Source organism: Myzus persicae, unplaced genomic scaffold (genome assembly GCF_001856785.1).
Source record: "Myzus persicae strain clone G006 unplaced genomic scaffold, MPER_G0061.0, whole genome shotgun sequence".
NCBI lineage: Eukaryota > Metazoa > Arthropoda > Insecta > Hemiptera > Aphididae > Myzus > Myzus persicae.
The window spans coordinates 258,681-280,653 of NW_019100914.1; the positions used below are offsets into that span (position 1 = coordinate 258,681).

Below are 21,973 nucleotides of genomic sequence, written 5' to 3' on the forward strand. Positions count from 1 at the left end.
TTATTTTCGTAGGTTAATTTGACCCAATATTTTCATCAACTATTAAAACTATTAATTAATTTAATCCGTTTTGAACTTTTGAAGTAAGTAAAGTATAAAGAATCAATATCTCAAAATTAATATATACGACCAACGAAATCACTTGGTAAAAAACAAACACTTAAACACTACCAGGCATCAGTTATAATAATAGTGAAAAAAAATTGTATTCTTAAGTTAAATTAAAAGCATGCGTGCATTTTTAGCGTCGTTGAGAGTTAAAATTTACATTTAAAAAAAAATTGTTTTTTGTTGAATATAGAAAAGAATATGTTTATTCATACTGTTGAAATTTACATTTTTTGTTTCCCAGTGCCATTAAAAAATATCTAGTTCTACAGCACTGAAGATGATAACATAAATATAAAATATGAAATATGAGATATAAAATCACAACATGTTTAGTTTATTTTGAGATCTTAAATTATTAAAATTACAATTGCTCGCCATTATAATTTATATTTTGAAATAATATTATAAAATATTTTAGTCTTAATAATATAAACTGCTTGTGCCTGTTCTATCATTTATAATCACTCGTAATACCTCATACCAGATACTCGCCGATTCCAGGATTCTACTTATATTCTGGTTTTAATTAAAATGTATTTATTTATATTAACAATACATTGTGATGTATTAACGGGGTTACAAAATACAATTAAAACTATAAACGAAGTGTGTTTTGTTATTAATTAATATAAAACGAATGGCCGATGTTTTTCGTGGTGACCGATGAATCAGGTTGTAAAAATATGTCTCACTCCGAACAAATCGTGTCTACCTTCTATATATACATAATATAGGATATATAGTATGTACACAACTTTCCTGTGTAAGTACACGTTTTAATTTAAATTCGAAACTATTATTTATCTATACGTATACCTATAATATATGTTGTACAGTGTACACATATCATATTAAATGTGTTATGAAGGCACCACGTGTTTGTTCCAATGAAAAAGTATAATATGTTTACTTTTTAGTTAAATGTTTACATAAACAGCTATTAACGACTCGACGGACATGTGATATATATACACATTATACACACACACACACACACACACACACACATATATATATATATATATATAGGACTAAAACGTCGTATTTCGTTATTCGCTATTCGCACTTTTACATTGTACTGCTGCTGACGCCGAACATTGTTTATTATTCATTTTCTCAAAAGCCACTGTGTGTGTGTGTGTGTGTGTGTGTGTGGTTTGCGTTGTACAGAGTCCGAGTTCGTGACTTCCGTCCTTCCGGTTGCGCATCTCTCTATCTGCGCGCGTGCACACAACGGCTCGCGTGGACTACACGGCGGTGCGTACATATAAATCACTCGACGATTATATACGCGACGGCGACGAGGACGACGCGAAAAGGCGTACAAGAGAGAAGAAAGGGTATTAAATTTTAAGGTGATAAACCTCGGCCGGGTCGTATTTGGAACGCGGTTTCCGAAGCTTCAGCGACGAAAATTTACATGCCGAAATATGTATATATGAATACAACAATAATTATAATGATATTACGTGAAGACTGCAGCAGCGGCAAGTCTCTCCCACTCACCCCCATCATCCCTCTGTCGCTCTCCCTCTCTCTGGCCCGCACTCTCGTTGTCCTCTATCATTCTTTCTCTCCTTTTCTCTCTCTCTCTCTCTCTCTCTCTCTCTCTCTCTCTCTCTCTCAATCTCTCTCTCCATCTCGTCCTGCGACGACAACAATGGGCGTGCGGTGCTCACCGCCCGTGGTCCGCACTCGCACACTCCTACGCGGCGTCGGGCGCCATCGGTAGTACAGTGTATATAGTATAGTAATTTGCCCAAACCGATATTGTGAGCGGCCATTGTTTACTGGTCACAATTTGCATGATAAACAACTGGCGCGCTCGTTTTTGGACGCCGGGCGGATTTCGGTGTACGCGAGCCGTTTCTGCGGACGACGTTCTGCCCAGCGCGCTCGGTTAATACAATATAATATAATATATACACAATAAATCGCCCGGCAATTCGTTAAACATTATGATATTAATATTATTATACATAATGCCCGGTGACATTTTGTTCTGAAAACGGTGTGTGTGTGTGTGTGTGTGTGTGTGCAGGGGGGGATTGTGCGCCCATTGTACATGTAATATACGTATATATGCTGATGCACGCTCCATGTAACATAATAATGAGTCGACGACTAAAGTTAGGTAAAACGAACCTATACTAGCAAAAACCCCCCATCCCTCTCAGCGCCACAGTCAAAGTGGCGCAATTTATTTTCAACGTACAAGACACAATCGTTCTCTCGGTCAGTCATTTTTGAGGATTTGTAGATACTATATTTGCAGGCTTGTAGTGAGAAATTTACTTTGAATTTAAAATATTATTAAATAGTTTCACAGTTTCAAAATCCGAATGAAATATTCCTAACATCTAAAAAACGCGAATAACATACATATATTTGAATAATATCTTCTTTAATCAACGCTAAGTGTATCTAAATATCTGCATTATAATTTATAATAACTCAACGTTTTTCTGCATTCCCTCTAAATAGTTTTATAAATTATGTATAAATCCAAGACAAGAATAAAAATTAATAAAAACAAATATTATAACATAATGTTGAAATGTAATTTATACTCTATAGTGTTCCGGATGTTTTTATTGGCTCAGTATAAATTGTCTACAAGAATGAGTAACATCTGTTAAAGCTAAACTGTAAACTTAATATTCAACTTGTTTGACAATAACAATTTAAGTATAAATAATATGATGAAATAAAAATAATAAACATGACGGTAAATTAAATATAAATGACAGTCTTACCAAATATATACAATACGAACACCTATGTCTATTAAATTATAAGTTAATGTATAATTAATATTTATTTATAACTAGACCACGGATTATATGCATTAATTGTATATCTGCATCTAAAATTGCATACAATCGACTTTTTTACCATTTATGCATATTTTATTTATTCGTGATGTAAATGGAGTACAGTCATATTTGTATACAAGAAACACACTGATTAATAAATTGTGTTAAACTTAAACCACATACTACATAGTGCATACCGACCGAATAAATTGACCGGACGAGTTTCTACAGCCGTCGTTACTTATATAAAACTCGATAAGATATCGTTTAATCTTTAAAAAAATACATAATAATTGTAAATGATTACAGAGGTGTCTTGGAAAAAATTAGAAATGAAATTGGGAAAAACCTACTTTGGATTCCGGCTTTAGATGAGACTACAGATTCATGTGAGCGTTACATGGTGAATTTTTTTATTGGAAAATAATCTCTAGAACCTTGTTCCACAAATCTCGTTGCTTCTAAAACACTTCAAAAAAGTCATCCATTAAAATATAGCTCGATTCATAAACGATAGTATCACCGAATTTTTTGACAATACTTCTATCTCTAAGAGAGTCTGCGTTTTTATTTCTAATGCAGCTCCATACAAGACAAAAGCCTTAGTAGCCCTCAACATTTTCTATTCAAACTTGATCCACGTAACTTACTATGCTCATGCGGTTCACCACTTTGCCGAAAAAAATAGAAATGAGTTTTTGGGTGTGAACAACCTCATTTCAGTCGTAAAAAAAGTATTCATGGAAGCAGCATCGTGATTACAAAAGTACAGGGAACAATTAATGACTTAACCTCATCCACCAGAACCTATCATTAAGCAAAATTTAATTTTTAGTGCATATTTTAACAAAGTCTATGCATATTTCAATATTTTTATACTGCATATTAGCGTGCATATAAAAGAGTATTTTCACTGCATATAATCCGTGGTTTATTTATAACTAATATTAAAAAAAATATATTTGATTAAATTATACCATTAAAAGTAACAAAAATGTACAAGTGAGAGAAAAGCTGATAAAAGAAAAGAGAAAAATGTAATGCTTATTATTTATATGTAATATATTATAAAAGGTCCATCTATAAATTTATAATATATTTTATTAGGAATTAATTTTCATGCCATAAAAAACATTTTGACAAGATGCCAACTATAACCTATAAATATTTATATTTAAGGTTTATTTAACTTTATTTCATAATGGAAATTTGAGTACCTATAGTTTTAAAATTTTTTAAATTATGAACTTTAAAATTTCTTTCTACAAAAGTATATATAGTGTGTAGTATATAATATATAGTTGTAATAATTGAAGTATTTATGTATTGTATTAAATTATACTGTAATGATATGCTCACACATCATTGTAACAATTATTTAAAATATAACAAATAAATAAATAACAGCCAGACTGTCACACGTAGAAATCAGAAATCTCCAGACCCCAATAAATCATTGTCACAGACCAAATAGTCTAATTATATTATTCGATCAGGGATTAAGAAATCGACACGTACCTATGTTTACAACAGTAGAAAGAAGGACGTGTGGCTTTCTTACATGCCGCCGGAGAAAAGGTATGGTAAAAAAGGTCCTTGTCACAGAAGAGAAATCGAATGTACAAAACAACCTTTTGATGAAGCCGCCTATCACTCTCTGGTCGGCACAACCGGATCGTCCCTTCGACAGTGCATGAGCACTTCTCTCCAATTCAACAACCTCTCAGGAGTGCAGGCGCACCACCAAACAGATTAACAACCTCTCTATACCGAATTCTACGAGCGACAACTGGACTCCTTTTGACGAGCAATAATCAGTGTGTTTCTTTATTTTTATTCGAGTATTTTAAATGATTAATTTGTGTCACCTAAAACTCCTATTGTATAATCCAGAGATAGCAGCGAGTCAGGTACATTAAAATATAAAATATATTATTGTTGACTGCATTAAATTAAATTAATATGCGTATGCATTTACATTTATATCATAGAGTGTATTTGATCAAATTCTCGAATACACGACCTCGAGAGCCCTCCGACGATCAGGAGGAAGGTAGTAACGTAAATTTAGATCATTTTAAATATTAGTATCGGCAGACGTCGTATTAATATTTACGATGATTCTCCATAGTATTTTATTATTTTATAATTTTTTCATTTATTCTATTTTTGCGTTATTACAATACATATACAATATGTATAGGTACCTATATGAGCCTGTATGTTTATGTATATATCATTTATTTATATATTTATATAGGTATAGGGAAGAGAATAATACTGAAGACCGTTGACAGAATCTAGTGCTTAGTATAATATTCTGAAGCCCGACTCGTTTATACATGTCAACTCTCCACGGGCACCGATGAGTGAGACTCGGAGTAGTTACGAGACGGCCTTAGTTTATAAGTGCGACTAATTATTTAATAATAAAGTATACAGAAATAACAATTGAAGTGATGTGCTTTATTTAATAATCCTTATATCTATCCATTCCTGGCTACGTGCGGCACCATGTCTATAGGGACCAACGACTCTCCATGGATATCTAATATTTCACTAGTCACCCCCCTAGCCATAAACCTAACAATATTGTAATATTACCAAGTTAAGACAGTGACCTCAATCTACTTTGACTGTAGTTATTACATTGAAAATTAATCAATCTATTACAATACTTTTTTTTCAATAGTAATTATTTAGTATCACGGACACGACGGCTATTTAGGCAAGACCATAATATAGTCAATAATTTCATCCGGCATGTTTTGTTTATCATAGCAGTGTGGTATGAAGATTAGATAGGTATGTTGCAACCAAGTAGTGGAGGTTGGTGTTTAATACGGTGATTTATTCAGAATTTAATAAATTCGAATACGATTATTCTGACCAAGTTTATAACACCAACTTAGGTCTCGTAATAATTATAATGATATTCCGCTTTCTCGTGACATCTGCTAGTCAAAACAGGCAAACATTTTAAAATAATATAATAATATGCAAACATGTTGCTCCAGGGAAACATTCTTATTTTATGCTTGAATATTTCAATAGCATTATGCATGGTATTCTCAACGTTCTAATCTCATTCCAAAACAAAATGTTCGGTATTTAATTCCTTAAAAATGAATAACTTCATTATTTTTACTTTCTCGGGACAGATGATGTATAAAGTTTATCCAAAACAATACTAAGAAAACAATTACAATTATTAATAATATTATGGTTATTATTCATGAATTTATTTATACTTGCAAAATACTTGCAGCATAACAAATCACTTGAATTTTATACAATGTATTATTATTTGAGAAGACTCCTTAATATAATGCAGAAGTCTTTAAAATGTATTCTGAAAGTCAATGACATTAATACCATCAATAATTGATTAAAACTAAAATATAATATTATGATGATATGCATAACAATACAAATTATCATGTAACTTTTTTAACTTCAAACATTAAAAAACCCGAACATATTCATAAAAAAAAATTTAGGTACTCTGATGCGATTGACGATGGGTACACTAGTATGTGTAATGTGGATACTCGTTTATACATTATATACCTGTTAGACTGTTATTATTTGTAGATTAAACAACGTTTTTATTTTTTATTATTGTACAAAAATGTACTGAGGTAATTTATTTTATCTTTTCATGGAAGAGGAACAATACAAGTGCTACAACCTTTTTTTTCACTAAAACATAATATTATACAATTAATCATTTTATTATTCTTCCTCTTCTGTAATAAGTGATAATATTTTAACACGGTACAAAACGTCTGATAACATTGAGCTGTGATTCGTTTGGAATAACCTATATAATATACAATCGTAAAATATTTTCATTTATTTTGTAGGTCTATTTGTAAGCTAATTTAAAGTTAATTTTACAAATAGTAGGTATCCTATTAAATACGTATTTTAAAATACATAAGTGACTATAATATTTTGTTTATAAGTTACAGCTTCAGCTTTAAATTCAAGCAATTACATTTTTACATTGTTTACGTTCACTTATTACTTACTTATTTTTTTGTTCAATCGCATTTGGTTTTAGACTATAATTCTATTGACTTCACAGTTTGTGAAAAACTCTCTTTATTGCACATAAAGAATAAGGAAAATCGAAAACTTAATATAACATTTTTTACGGAAACTTAAATATTCAAAGATAAAATAAAATAAAAATATATCAATAACAAGTAACTTTATGCTATCTTTATGGATACATAAAATTAACATTTAAATAACGATCTCTAGCATAGTTTCATATTTTGATATACTAAAGTAACTAGTTCTACATTACATTGTTTATGTGTCTACATACTATACCTGTATCTTATATACCTATATGGCTATATAGGATATTGTGTGAATATTATAGTTGTTTACATTTTAATAGATTGTTTTGGAATTTGATTTACCTCAATATGCCGATGAAAAACTTTAATTTTTAGGTAGTGCATAGTAGAATGATTAGTTATCCCTATTAGTTTATAAGAAAAGTCTTAAAAAAATAAAAATTGAAGATTGTAATGAACGAGTATGCTTGTTCAGTTGGATACTTACCCTTCGATTGCTGAAACTTGATCAACTCGATCAACACAACATTAATGTCCAACCGCAAACGGTTAAATAAAAATAATAATACGGACATTATGTATGATTGATGTAGGAAATGATAGGATAACTAATGTATTACGATAGAGCAGCGGTTCTCAAACTGTGGTACGCGTACCACTAGTGGTACGCGAAAGACTACATGTTGGTACACGGAAGGCCTTAAGTAACACTGAACCAGATATTTCATCGCTAATATCAAATCCACAAATCCAAGGTTCTCATTGAAAATTTATTATTTAATTCATTCTTTAATTTTTAAACACTAATAAATGTGTATTAATAAATAAATAATAACTATATTGTAATATTTTACTGCATTTTTATTTAAAATAAACGTTTTTAACTATGTAAAGTTTGTATCTTTCTATTTGTAACCATCAATGGTACGCCACTAATTGATAGTATACTTTAGTGGTACGTGAAAAAAAATGTTTGAGAACCGCTGCGATAGAGAATTCAGTGTCTATTATAAATGTTTTACAATCGTCTTCAAACATTAAGTGGCCATTGGTCTAAATAATTTAATGTATATTCAAAAAGTTTTAAAAAATAGTTAATACGATTTTTATTTAAAAAAAAATAACGATAGCTTTATTAAGATAAGAGAAACACTTAACATATTATACGTTATACTATAAATAATTAATAGGAATGTTTTAACGTAGAGTTTGTATTATATAAGTACCATACTTACGTAGAAATTAAAATAATAAATTATAAGTGGTGATTATTACCACCAACAACAGCTGTTTACCTTATTCTACCATTTCTACATCATTGAGACTTACTCAATATGCATACATTGTCATAGAAGATACATCCATTCTGTTAAAAAAATCACACCATCCGATAAGAAAATTCTCATTTATCAAAAAACAAAACATCTAATGAATAACACTTAACATGGTACATAATCCCTCTAAATACAGGTAGGATGTTCTCCTTTAATAATCAAGAAAAAAAATTTAAAATGAAAACAAAATATCATGAACCAAAATGTTATAACATTTACAGCAGATGGTGTTTATTTTAATTATGTAAAATTCGTTTTCGTCTAATTGTAGAGTCAAATAATGTGTTAACGATGGTGTCCTGCTCCTCATTCTGTAGGTTACATTTGACTGTTCTCGTCAATTCTTGATAGCTACGCAAAACAGCAGTTTTAAAAACAAAATAATAAACCCGTAGTTTTTGTAAGATTTGATTTTTTTTTTTTTAATAATCACTTTTCAATACTACAGTAGACTAATATTTGTAACAAAGTATTTTTTTTTTTTACAGAAAAAATTATTATTATTCATATATTATTATAATATCTAGAGGACAACAAACCGTTTAATTTAAACATGGTAACATTTTATGAAAGTAATCCGATATGTTTTGCATAATTAACACACGATGTGATAAATATGATTTATATCAGTAAGAATTCAATGCCGAATGATTTATGGTGAATTTGAATCAAATAATTATATAAATGCACAACAATTCATCAATATTTGTTATTTAAAATTTAAACATAGGTACAACTCAAATAAAATAAAAAATAATATATATTTTATATATAGTTTTAATGGTGTGTAAGCTGATTCATATTTTATTTTTACAATGATAAAGTAAATTATTTAACGTTTAAATTTTAATAATAGTTATAATGACGTGTGTAATGTGTGTAGCAAGTTTGATAAGTTAAGAAAGAAAAACTTTTATTGGCCTTCAATGTAAACCTAGTACAACCACTTCAATTATTTAAGATATGTAGAAACCCAATACATTTTGTTATTTGTAGTTGAATCACATGTAAATTTAATGTATAATAATGTAATTTGAAGTCATTTTTTCATTAGTTTTCTGAAAATAAGTACATCTATGTCTATAATATTTAATTATGGATAGGTAAGTAACTTAGGCTTATGGACATTATTGAACCGTAAAAAAATATTTAAATTATAGAAGATGTAGATGGCAAAAAGTATAATAGATCAAATAAAAAAAAACCCCATACAACATTTAAATCTCATAAAGGATATTGTGAAAAAAAAGTATAATAATAATTTCTATTTTAATATTCTGAAATAAAACTTACGCTGTAACTGTGCAAAATGGTATACCAGAATCAATGATTTATTGTCATCAAACAATAACCATCTAAGATGTTGAAACAAGGTTTTGTTATAAGAGGGTTTCCTTTAAACTCAATTTTAAAACAAAAATAAAGTGATCTTCAAAAACTACTTTACGCCAAATTGTTAACCTGCAAATGTTGAGTTCATTAAACTCTTTTTTTAAATTAATTGTATTAGCCTTAGTGTATTGGAATTAAAATTTCAACTATTAAACGTATTGTGTCAGTTGAATGTATTTAATATGTATTTTAAAATTCACTTTATATGTAAAATGTAAATATTATTGATAAATATTTGAAAATTGTTTTCCTCATACCTCATACCTACTTGATGCATACATATATTATTATATAGTATATTAAGTACCATTTCGTTAACTATGATGATTGTATCGTTATTTTATCTTTTATCTAAAGATTTTAAAAATTATTTTTCGAAGAAACAGCTTTTTTAGTCACCCTGTATGAAGTAAAATGATTAAATTGTTTGTTGGTCGATTGTTTTCAAGCAAATTATTGTAAATACATCATCTAAGAATTCACAAGTAAGACTCAGAGAATTCCATATCTGAAGCACTAGCTCTAGAATAAGAAGTGGCCGTACCAGCAATGAACGCTGAGTCCGATGTACCTTCGCCAGTTATGAAATCAGCTACAATTAAAGTATCTTTATTTACCGACTGCGATAAGAACGAATGTTCTGTTAACTGCGATTCATCGTTCCATTTTAGTTCAGTCTTATCGGTATCGCCCCTTAAACTGAATAGGTCAGACTTTAGTTGTTTTAAACGCTCCTCTTTCTGAAAAATAGAATAACAATAATAACTAAAAGTGTTTACAGTAGTTTAATGGCCTTCCCATTTAATTAGGTTGAATAAGTATACTTTATACTTATTTTTAAAACGCAATAATAAACAATAGGTATATCGTATTCAAAAAACCAAAATATGCTTTTATACTATTACCTAACAGTTAAATTAAATACATGTTTAAATTACTATTGCAGAATACACATTTTTTGGTCTGAAATCAAAAAAAAATATTTAATCTGAAGCCGGGCAACTTTCGCCATTAGCTATTTGTGGCCTGAGATGGTTAGTTTGAAACACTTATTGTATGTGAGCCAAGGATTTTTTGTTGCTAAAAATCCCGGGTGGTCACCCATCCGGGAGCTATCAACGCTGGCCGGGGTGTACACTCAGAGCGCGTAAGCAACTGAGTGTAGACTCTAGGCCACACTGCGCCTCTTAAATATTGTTTGTAACGATCGCTAAATTAAAATTTGATATATTATGTTGATTACCAGTACCTCTTTTATTTTAGCAGCAAGTTGTTTATTTTCATCGATAAGTCGCTTATACTTATCTTCGTCTTCTTTTGACATTCCAGCATCGGGGTTATATTTAGATTCCGGTTTGTCGTGGGGATCCCGAATCACTTCGATAACCTAAAATTTAAATATTTTATTCATCTGCTACAGTTCAATGTCCATTCTTTATTACTTTTGGTACGAATATCAGGGCCATGGAAAGGAAGCAACAGAAAATAACAGATAACGCTACAAAAGCGAAACTAGCGTCTTGCTGCGATGCCGTTACCATAATGACGGGTGTAGTTATCAAACATGTAACGACCACGTTGTAAATTGACATTCCGACGTACCGTGAATCGTTTATCTGTCTCAATTTGACACTTCTGGTTTCATACGAGACAAAAAGTCCGAAGAGTAAAAGCAATCCTTTGTAGCTTAATGTTAAACCTAACAAAAAAAACACCATGAAATAAGAATATTGGTGTTTTTAGTTTCTGTATAAAATATTAGGTGCTCTAAAATAATATTAATAATTGTTGATAATTGATCAAAATTAACAAAACACGTTTGGCCAACACATTTAAAAACCACATGTTTGTCCAAATGGTATATTAAAAATACAATTTCAACCAAAATATTAATACCTTAGTAATATGCATATGGCACCCAAGTAATGTAAATAGCAATAATAATAAAATAATACGTTTATTACTTAACTTACCGCATAAATGTAGGTACTCTTTTTACTAATTAATATACTCTAAAAGGACCAAAACTACTCCACAAATAAATAAAACTAGTGACCAAACACAGATAAAAAAAACTCAACAGATCTATCGATTCAACTTTTCTCCTTGTTTAAACGATATTTTTGATCTTCATTCTCCTCATTTAACGTACTACAGTTATTAGATACTAATAAGGTTATTTTAAAATATGCCATTTAATTCTAACCTCCTTCCCACAATATTTAATAATTCACATGGGAACTCCGATAATGTTATATCATCCATCACAAACATACTGTACACAACTATTAGAACAAATAGATAAGAATTATTATCACAGGTATTTACTGATCGAATTCTCAAACTGTGTTGTCCTGTATATTATAAACATTTAATAAATTATCATGCAATAATTAAAAAATGTTTAACACCACGTAGACATAAAACTTACTTAGCCAAAAGTTATGATTTTCACTCTTGCAATGCTCAAGTTCTGGTCTTATTTTTATGTCATCGTTGCTATTTAAAGGATTTTCCATAGGAAATACTTGTATATCGCGCTTCAGTGGATCCATACATTGCCATAGGAATAGAATCGCAACATCGACGGCCAGTAAAAATATCACAATCGAATACATTTTCCATGGCTGCAAAGCTTTCTAGAATCGTAATTTATTGCCAAATAATTAATAAAAATGAAAATAAAATCCCACAAAAACGTTATATTAATATTACCCTAATTGCGTTTTTCTTTTGACTCGTATGCAGTCTGTGCACTCTCCACACCTTACTATACATAGCTCCATAACCCAAAGTAAATCCAATTGACAACACCCAAGTTTTTATTTGGCATATGTTTGGAAAAACAGCCGGTGATATAATCTGCCCGTCCAAGCCAAATAAATAAATACTGCTCAAACTCAATACGCAGCCGGACAACATAATTGTATTGCAAGCCGGATATGATTGAGCAATAACCCTGAGAAGATGTTATCAATAAATAGTGAATAATATTCATCGATATCCATTAGGTAGGTATTATTATAGACAATATTATATTTTATAGACGTCGGTACAACTAATTGATTTTTATTCGGTACATACCTTCTATGATGATTGAGAACATTGAATACAATAAGACTAACTGCTCCAAGAATCCCGATAGTTGTAATTACCCACATACATATCAGTAATGGTATTGATAAAGTGCGCAATACACGGCGAATCACAGTTCTGTCTTGCGGAACTTTTCCACCTATTTGAAATATATAATATAGTCTTGCAGTTTTACATGGATAGTATGATTGGTTAAATAGATAATATATATAAGCAATAAATATATAAATATAACGAACAAAGTGCATCAAAGTAGTGTTTTAAAATTAAAAAATAGACTGAAGTATAATATACAATTTAATGTTATTGTCAATATAATATTATTATGGGTATTCAAAATTGTTTAAATGGTTTAACGTGAAAAACATGAATTTCGTTTTCTTAAATACAGAATACAACTATGATACTGACCAATCCATTTCTCTTTATCGAACCATGTCAAGTTATCAGACTGTGTGTCATAGTAACCAAGCTTAACATATTTTCCTTCGATAACTTGTTCGATCTGCGTTAATGCTATACGATCACCTTGTGAACTAAAAGCTACGTAACCCTAAAATTGTATTTTAATTATACATTTTTTATTTTTTTCCTATTTAAAAACTCACCGATATCCCGAGAAACTGAGTGGAATTTATAGCTGAATAAATATGGTCAGCAATTTCTTTATTGTTGTAGTTAAAACTGGTAATTGATTTTCCTTGTTTTTCCAGGATACCCATAGTTTTATTAAAAGCTATGGTTTCAAAATAAATAATATTAGTATTTACATCGGAATATTAATTTAAATCTGTTCAATACCCAACGCTACAGCCCAGACAGCGTCGTATGCTAATGGAGCTTCTTGGTAACCTTCGGGATAACGGTGTCGATCAATTGCATAACCTCCTGATCTTAAAACATTTTCAAGCCTTTTACGAAAGTCTTCAGAAGTCTAAAATGATAGAAAAACATTGTGTTTATTATTTTCAACGTGTCTGATATATATAAGAATTTCGAGGTGTTTTGTTCATTTTGAAATAATATTATACGTGCTTATCTTTGGGTATACACCATACATAGGTCTGTGCACAACTGAGCGTGTGAGTGCACAGCATTACCTTTTATTTATACAGTCACGGAGATAATAATAATGTGCTTAGTTTCATTTGGTAAATTGGTAAATTCATTTAATATTAGTGAATTAGTTAAATATATTGTTCAACTTTTTTAACTAAAAATTTGTTGAATAAATTAAATCCAATATTAATATGTAAATATCCAAATGTTTAACTGACATCCGTGTACCTACCTTGTTTTTGAGTTAGTTAATTATTTCTAGTTTATATATTTGCTTTATACCTTCACTTTTAGAATATTAATTGAAATATAATTTATAGTATGCATTCATTTATGAACAAACACATTTTAAATATTATACTGGAAGTAGAATTATTTAAAAATATATATATATACTACCATGCCAGAAATAGTCTTTTGGTTAATGTTTTGATTCCACATAAGAGCTTCAGTGGTGATGTGACCTTCAGCTGCAATTCTCATTTCTTCTTTCGTACATCCAATTCCTTCTTTTTCCAAGTTAACTTCAAACCAATTGTCTTCGTACCACCCTACATATTTTTTTATACACGTACATTTAAATAGCATTTTTATGTGCAAAGTAATTTAAAATGATTCAAAATGTTTACCAATAAAAAACCACACGTAAGCTTTTCCATATAACTGTTGTTTGTACATCTCACATAATACTTTTCTGGCAGCAACAACATAAAACAAACCAACAATTATCCTTGCATCTTGTCTGCGTAAGTTTTTAACAGCATCAGCTGGATCACTAACAAAACTTTGCCTGGTAATTATCTCAATGCCATTTTGTTTGCATCGAGTCTCAATGTCCTCCACTGTCTGCAAATAAAATTGTAATTAAAATATCCAATATATCACTGCAATTTGTTTAAAAAAGTACTTACGGAAATAAACACTTCTTCAGTTTGCTGAAGAATCGCAATTCTATACCATTCGAACTTTTTCATTAATGTGATTCTAGTTGGACTATGGACAGTGGCTGAAGGATGCGTTCTAAACAGTGTGGGAAAACGATTTCGATCTGACAATGCTGGCGAACTGGCACCATAACATAACTGAAAAATAACGTTATGATACAAACAATGAATATCTATATCATGAATAAGATTAAAATAATTTTTTTTAATATTTATGTACAGGGATTTTCAAAAAAGGTACAATGAATATCGTAAAAACGTCGTAATTGTTATTTTTTTTTATCATATAAAATTATAATTTATACAATCTATATGAAATATTTTTACGATAAGCACAATATATAGAGGGATAAGTAAGTTGGAATGATTGAAGAAACTACTAATGCAGTGATAGGACTTGGGGATAAAGTGGATAGGGTGTAGGTATGTTGGTAATATGAAGGGATTCATAAAATATGTATTTTTTCAATTTTGTACCCGATTTTTTACGCATTTTGATTTTTCTAATTACAATAGCACAGTTACAGTCGAAATTGGTTAACAAAAGTTGAAAGGACCTGTCAAAAAAATCATGTATCACATAATTATAGGTAGGTATAGAATATGCGTAAACTATAAGAATGTATTATATGACTTTCAAAGTCATAAACTAAACAATGGCTTTACTTTAATAATAGATAATGAAAAATGTTGCTCTAAAAAAATATGTCACACTATTTTTTACATTAATTTTTTTATTTGTAAAGCATTGTTCACACTTAACCGATAAATTGAAATTATTTCGTATTTAGATATGTGAACTGTTAAGGTGTAATAACACAATAATTATATTTATAGTGTTGTCATTCGGTTAAAGAAAATTATTTATTTGTTTTTTTTTTACTTACAACAACTAAATTCCACATTTTTGCAGCTTCGGCAACAGTTGTACATACAGTACTGCATCCTGCTAATAACATGAGTTTTTGAGGTTTGTTATACAGTAGATCATACATTACCGATGCACCAAGTCCTGGATCACACTAGAAAACGAACAAATTACAATTGTTTTTATTTGTATTAAGTTACGCATACTTATACGATTAATATTATAAATGAAAGAGTGTAAGATAACTTTTGATCTATGAAGTCAAAGTTAAATTGAGAATAATAAAAAAACCAAATTCAATTAATTTCTACAGAAGCTGAAAAAAATGTTTATGTTTGAATACTAATTCATACTATTTAACAAATGTATAAAAAATAATGTTAAATAATTGTTTAAGTTTTATATATATTATACAGTGATAGTGTATAGCTTAAGATTGTAAGAAGTAGAACTTAAAATCTTTAGTTCTAAATATAATATAATAGGTATTGTATTAGGCGTGTATTTTATTCACAAAAACTGTTTATAATATATTAGTTACCTATAATAGTTTGTTCAAAAATTAATTGTTTTATAATGCCAATATACTGATTTTCTACATTTATTTTAAATGCAATACTTATTATTCGAAGTTATGATGAAAACAAAAAATTAAGAAATAAAAATCAAATCATAAATTTAAGATTTTAGATTTCACAAAGCAAAACGTTTGATTCAATTTGTATTATTCTTATAGGAGGTAGATGGGCATTATTAAAATAATAATTTAAATTTATTAAAGGTATTAACAACTGCAGGAGTAAATATTCCTATTACAAAATACTTTAGGTGGTAGGTATACTTACTTCGCTATCATTCCAATGCAATTTCAATTGATATCCGGACAGAATGCTATTCTTGTTCACATCTTCCAAAGCTAGCCTAACCGCAGGCTCACAAGCTTGACCTCCTTGCCATCCGCCTTTGCCGCCGATCGGGAATATACCTCCGATGTGTAGCACATTATCCTCCTCTTGTATTGAAAACGGAACATCGGTTAACAGTAAAAACACGAATACCGCAAATCGAATCATTTAGCCGATAAGTAAACGGAGACGAAACCGATTTGTCTACATAACGGTATTGTATTGAAATGTACAAGCCATAACGTCGAGTTCGGTCAGATGTCCCACTCTGTGTCAGTGGATTTTACCGGGGTAAGGACTTTGGTATTGATTTTCGCAAAGTCCGTGGAGCGCTGGTCTCCATGCTGTCACCCTTAACATGCGGTAAAATGGAAGAAATAATTTATATTATTTACTTCTTATGCTAACTGATAGTTTGGTTCAACTACAATGGTAAATGTAGGTAATAGGTGCAAATATGTATAACTAATGAGATGTCAACAACATAACGATCTTAATGTAAAATCCCATGGTGTAATCGATATGCATTTTTACTTCCATAGATATTATGCATAATGCAAAATAATAATAGCGTACATTTATCATATTCATTTACTAGGTATTCATCTATTGATAAATAAACAAGTTTCCGGAAAATATTACTCCACATTTGTATTATAATTGCTATATTATAAATGTATATTAAATTTAGAATATAAATTAAATATTAAAATGTAGATATAACAATCGTTTAACATTTTCATAAGAGAATTGATTACTTATACTTTTTTGCTACTTATACCTATTTTTAGTTATAACTTACCCATGTAATGCATAAAAATATTTGGTATCAAAATATTAAAAACAATATTTTAAGTCTTATAACCCATATTGTGATTTATATTTGGTGAATAATTATCTTTGAAGTGATTGATACCTAAAATTAAATTATACTTGAAATAGTATACGAGATATAACAGAAATACCTGACAAATGAAAAACTAAAAATTAAAATCATACGAATAATAATTAATAAGATTTATTACTTGTGTGCACAATTCCTAAAAAAGAAAAAAAGTATTTCATCTCAAATTAATTTACTCTAAAAAATATGTATATTTTAGAAAATTGAAAAAAAGATACTTGATCTTTAATAAACATTTTTAACACCAACATTTTTCTAAAAATTAAATTGGTGGTTTTGAATTTTTCCATGAATAATTGAATAAAATTATAACATTTTCAGCATTAAACAATTTAAATAAAAATTGTATATTGAGTATTTGTGGCGCAAGTGTCTGCAAATCATATATAGAAGAAAAAACTTGAAATATTTATTAGAATAAAAGTTATTTTATTTGTTAAATTATTCTGTTACGCATTGTATACCTATTACTTAACTGGGCATACTCATAATATTTAACATAATATATCTGTTAAAATTGAACACTTAGGTGAACACATAAAATCATTACGTCAATATTTTAAAAGGTATAAGTGCTATGTGTGTATAATATTATAATAGTCGTATTAAGATGAATAGCCAACATGTTTCGAACACTAATCGTTGTCTGTTGGTAAAATTAAAATAATATGCCTACCTCTGTTCAAAGTGAATAGAGGTAGTTTCTATAAACAATAATTAGAGGAAATACACACAAGGGCATTATTTCTGTCACATCTGACCAATTGATGTAAATAGAATATTATCTATCTTAAAGAAATACCTAAATAACAATGTATACCTAAGAAAACGCTTAAAAAGGTAAAATACACAAACTTAACCATACACATTACACATGCACACTCTTGAAAACAAGCCCTGTCTTCGTCAGTTACTCAAGACTGTTGAAAAAGAAAAAAGATTATGCATTCAACAATTTTGAGTGTACAATTCGTATGGATCATAATTATTATTATAATATGGGTATTATTACTATATTGTTCTGCGGGTAAGTACACAGACTACAGAAAGCTTGTTAATGAAAAGAAAAAAACCAGTGAACTCGCTCTGTTGTACAGTTTAATATTTTGAGTGTACTTATTTCGTCATTGTATAGGTTATACCTTTGATTAAATTATAAATCATTGTATAAGTACGAACAAAATTTTGAAAGGAGACGGTCACAGTGCAAGTGTGTCACTTTGTCGTCAGCATCTATTACAAAGGATATTTTATGATAGCTCATCCCTAGAACAATACAGCCACAACCAATAATTAATAGTTTTGAGAAAATGTGATTTGAAGATTAAATATAAGATATTTTAAAGAGTTCTTACCTATGCGTTCGAATCTAAAAATTTAAATATTTGTAAACATACTTTATAATATGACTTTTTCAAATATTATGGAATACTCTCATAAACCCAAAAAGTAAGACTTTTGGGCTTTTACAATTTTTTAAGCAAATTCAAAACTGCAATATTTTGAGATTTTGCAGTAAAACATTTCTATTTATAAATAAAAGATAATCGTATTTTGTATCATAGCTTACAATAATATATTATAATTATTAAAGTAATAGCCATTAGGGTATAGGCTGAACTAATTTATAACATCATAATATCATATCATTTATTATATGTACCTATTAATTATAATAAACATATAAGACAATACCAATATGTAATATAATGTTTTAAATATTAATAATGATATTCAGATATTTTCTTGGTATAAATAGCTTGAAAGAATATAAATCACTTTTAAATAGAATATCTCATAAAAAATATTAATAACCCTAATGGTGAAAACTTTAAATTCCCAACGATTGATATTTTTTAAATTACAATAAAATCTTTATTTTTCGTTTGAATGACTAAATTTGTCAAAATGCCATTTTCAAACTCTTATAAAACGGAATATTATGACAATATATTTTTTATATTTATCAAGTGTCTTAAGAAAAACTCATGAGAAACGTTGGGGAAAATATTCGACCTATTTGACTTGAAAAGAAAAGTATTAATTTAATTGAAAAAAAACTTCAAACGTTCAAAATTTTAAATATCTATGATAATTAGTTTATAAAGTCCCAACATATTTTGAAAATAATATCATGTCTATAAAATAGTAATATTGTAAACATTTAAAGGATCTATTGTTATTAATTTATAGATTTCCACAAAAAAACTAAATTGATTAAGTCAAAAACTTTTGTTGCTTAAATATTCCACTTAAATTTCCGCTGTTTATTGTTAGATTTTCCCAATCATTTCAAAAAGTAGGTACAGGGAGTTGTACAATGTTGTCTACACATTTTAAAGTCCAACTTTATAGATCTAATCTTACATATCAGAAACAAATCCCAAAGTAGGGCATTGAAACATTTTTTACTATTTAAACACAAAGCTTACACTTTATTTTGTGATGGAAATACTTTAAAGCGTATTTTAAAACTAATCTAGATCGTTTACGGCATCAATAACTAATAAGCTATATGTCTTAGCAAAATAAAAACATTTAGATAAAATCAGATTTAACCAGTGTGTTGATGTAAAGCGGTTTTTAAAGTAACGATTATGTTAATTATATTTCAATGTATAAAAAGCGTATTTTGACTCTTCAAACTAGGAAGATTAGCACTTTTATGTGAGTAGCGATCTATACAAACAAAATTCGAAATTTTAGCTTATAAATATAAGCCACATACTTGTTGAAATAGCCATTAACACATATCACCTGCAAGATCTAAGTGAAAAAAAAAATTAACAATTTCAATTGTTTTTGTTCCAACGATTAGATCGGCAGTCACATAAAAAACTAATCCCAGTTTGGGAGGTCAAAATACGCTTCTTCTACTTCATAAAATAAGTAACGAATTGTCATTTTAAAAACTTTTAGATATCCCTATAAACCAAACAGTAATATTGTTCACTCGTCCAATATGACGACTATTAAGTCGAGCTAAGTATATAACTGCATACGTTTACTTGCATGGCATATACGCCTTTGCTATAGGTCCCTACGTACAACTAATTTAGGTACCTACAATAACCTATATTCTAGTATGCGTTCACAGGTTACCTTCGACTGTTTAATATGTAACATATTGTATACACTCTAAAAATGTAATCTTTTTTTTAGATCAACGACGATTTGACATGATTGAACTATGTTTCATTTGTATAATATTAAGCAGTTATTTGCCTTAGAAGATATAAAATAAATCGTACAAAAAATGCATGATTATAAAAAGTGAACGCTTCGACATGTATATATATATATATATATATATATCCCTTATACTTAAGAAATATATTTTGAAGATAAAACTTATTATATTGTGTATTGAATTCTCTCAATTTTTAATTTTGAAGTTAGTCAAAAAAAAATATTTTTTAAATTAAATGAAATTTTGTTTATAATTTAAGAACCTATCATTTCTTTTTAAGTATAAGTATTGCAAAAATAGAGATAATGTTGTCACCTTTAAAGTTTAAATTTTATAATAATACGTTAATTGGCTTCACAATATTAAAACTAATGAAATTAAGAATGAACCGCTAACCGTAATTTTGGTTTGTTAATAGAGCGTGTGGCACTACGGCAGCGTCTATTAACGGTACTCAAAAAGGTTAAAGGTTTATAGTATTAATGTAACAGAGCATTAATTTAAAATAATAAGTATTTTGTTTAATTTGTTATTATTTAAAAATATGGAATTTCTTGAGCAATTATTTTTAAGAGTTAGTTACTTTAATTTATGTTGCCTAATTAGTAATAAGTAATAATATTAGAAAAAAAAACGTTTTTCTAAAATATTTGAATTTAATAAATAAATTGTTATACCTATAGATGGATGATGGATCATAATTTAGTGGTTGTCATTAACATTTTAAAATACTCATATCTTATATAATAATATATATATAAGATAAATTAAAAAATTCTGGAATATTTTCGGATATTCTATAATAATTTCTGAAAATGTATATCCTGGTTTTATTTTTAAATTACCTATTATTATTATATATAGTTTTAATTTAACATCATCAGTCATTACTGTAATTAGTATTTCTAATCAAACGCTACCGAGTATGTATCAATTTCGTATTATTCAAATCAAATTATCAAGAAGTACCTACTATGAAAATTAGTATTTGACCTCATAATAATATAGAATAAATCTAATAATAATAGTGGTCTACGTCCATTTATGGTCACAAAATCATCATTATAGCATTATTGTGCAAATACTCGTGTATCTACCGACAATAGTAATTTTTTGTACATGCCATTCGAAAATGTGGCATTGAATTACTTAACCATTATTTGAAATGATTGTTTTGAATTTTTGAAACTAAATATGCAGATTACTGTTAAATATATTTTAAGAGAATAATAAATAATATAAATGAATGTAATTACAACATTT

General features: G+C 28.7%; 1 protein-coding gene across 3 annotated transcripts; it reads right to left on the reverse strand.

The window, feature by feature from the left end:
• Nucleotides 1-8,389: 8,389 nt before the first annotated feature.
• Nucleotides 8,390-16,905, reverse strand: LOC111026795 (gamma-aminobutyric acid type B receptor subunit 1). 3 transcript variants are annotated; one of them, XM_022304937.1, is made up of 15 exons: nt 16,557-16,905; nt 15,731-15,865; nt 14,811-14,981; nt 14,529-14,745; nt 14,299-14,450; nt 13,642-13,774; nt 13,449-13,576; nt 13,252-13,393; nt 12,829-12,979; nt 12,460-12,703; nt 12,176-12,383; nt 11,187-11,443; nt 10,994-11,131; nt 10,362-10,484; nt 8,390-8,703 (listed from the first exon to the last, which is right to left on the reverse strand). In XM_022304937.1, exons 1-15 carry the CDS (start codon nt 16,782-16,784, stop codon nt 8,671-8,673), a joined length of 2,460 nt encoding a protein of 819 aa, XP_022160629.1. In that variant the 5' UTR covers nt 16,785-16,905; the 3' UTR covers nt 8,390-8,670. The 3 variants fall into 3 exon arrangements, with proteins under 3 accessions (XP_022160629.1, XP_022160628.1, XP_022160627.1); XM_022304936.1 differs by having other exon boundaries at nt 10,289-10,484; XM_022304935.1 differs by having other exon boundaries at nt 9,646-10,484.
• Nucleotides 16,906-21,973: the final 5,068 nt, after the last annotated feature.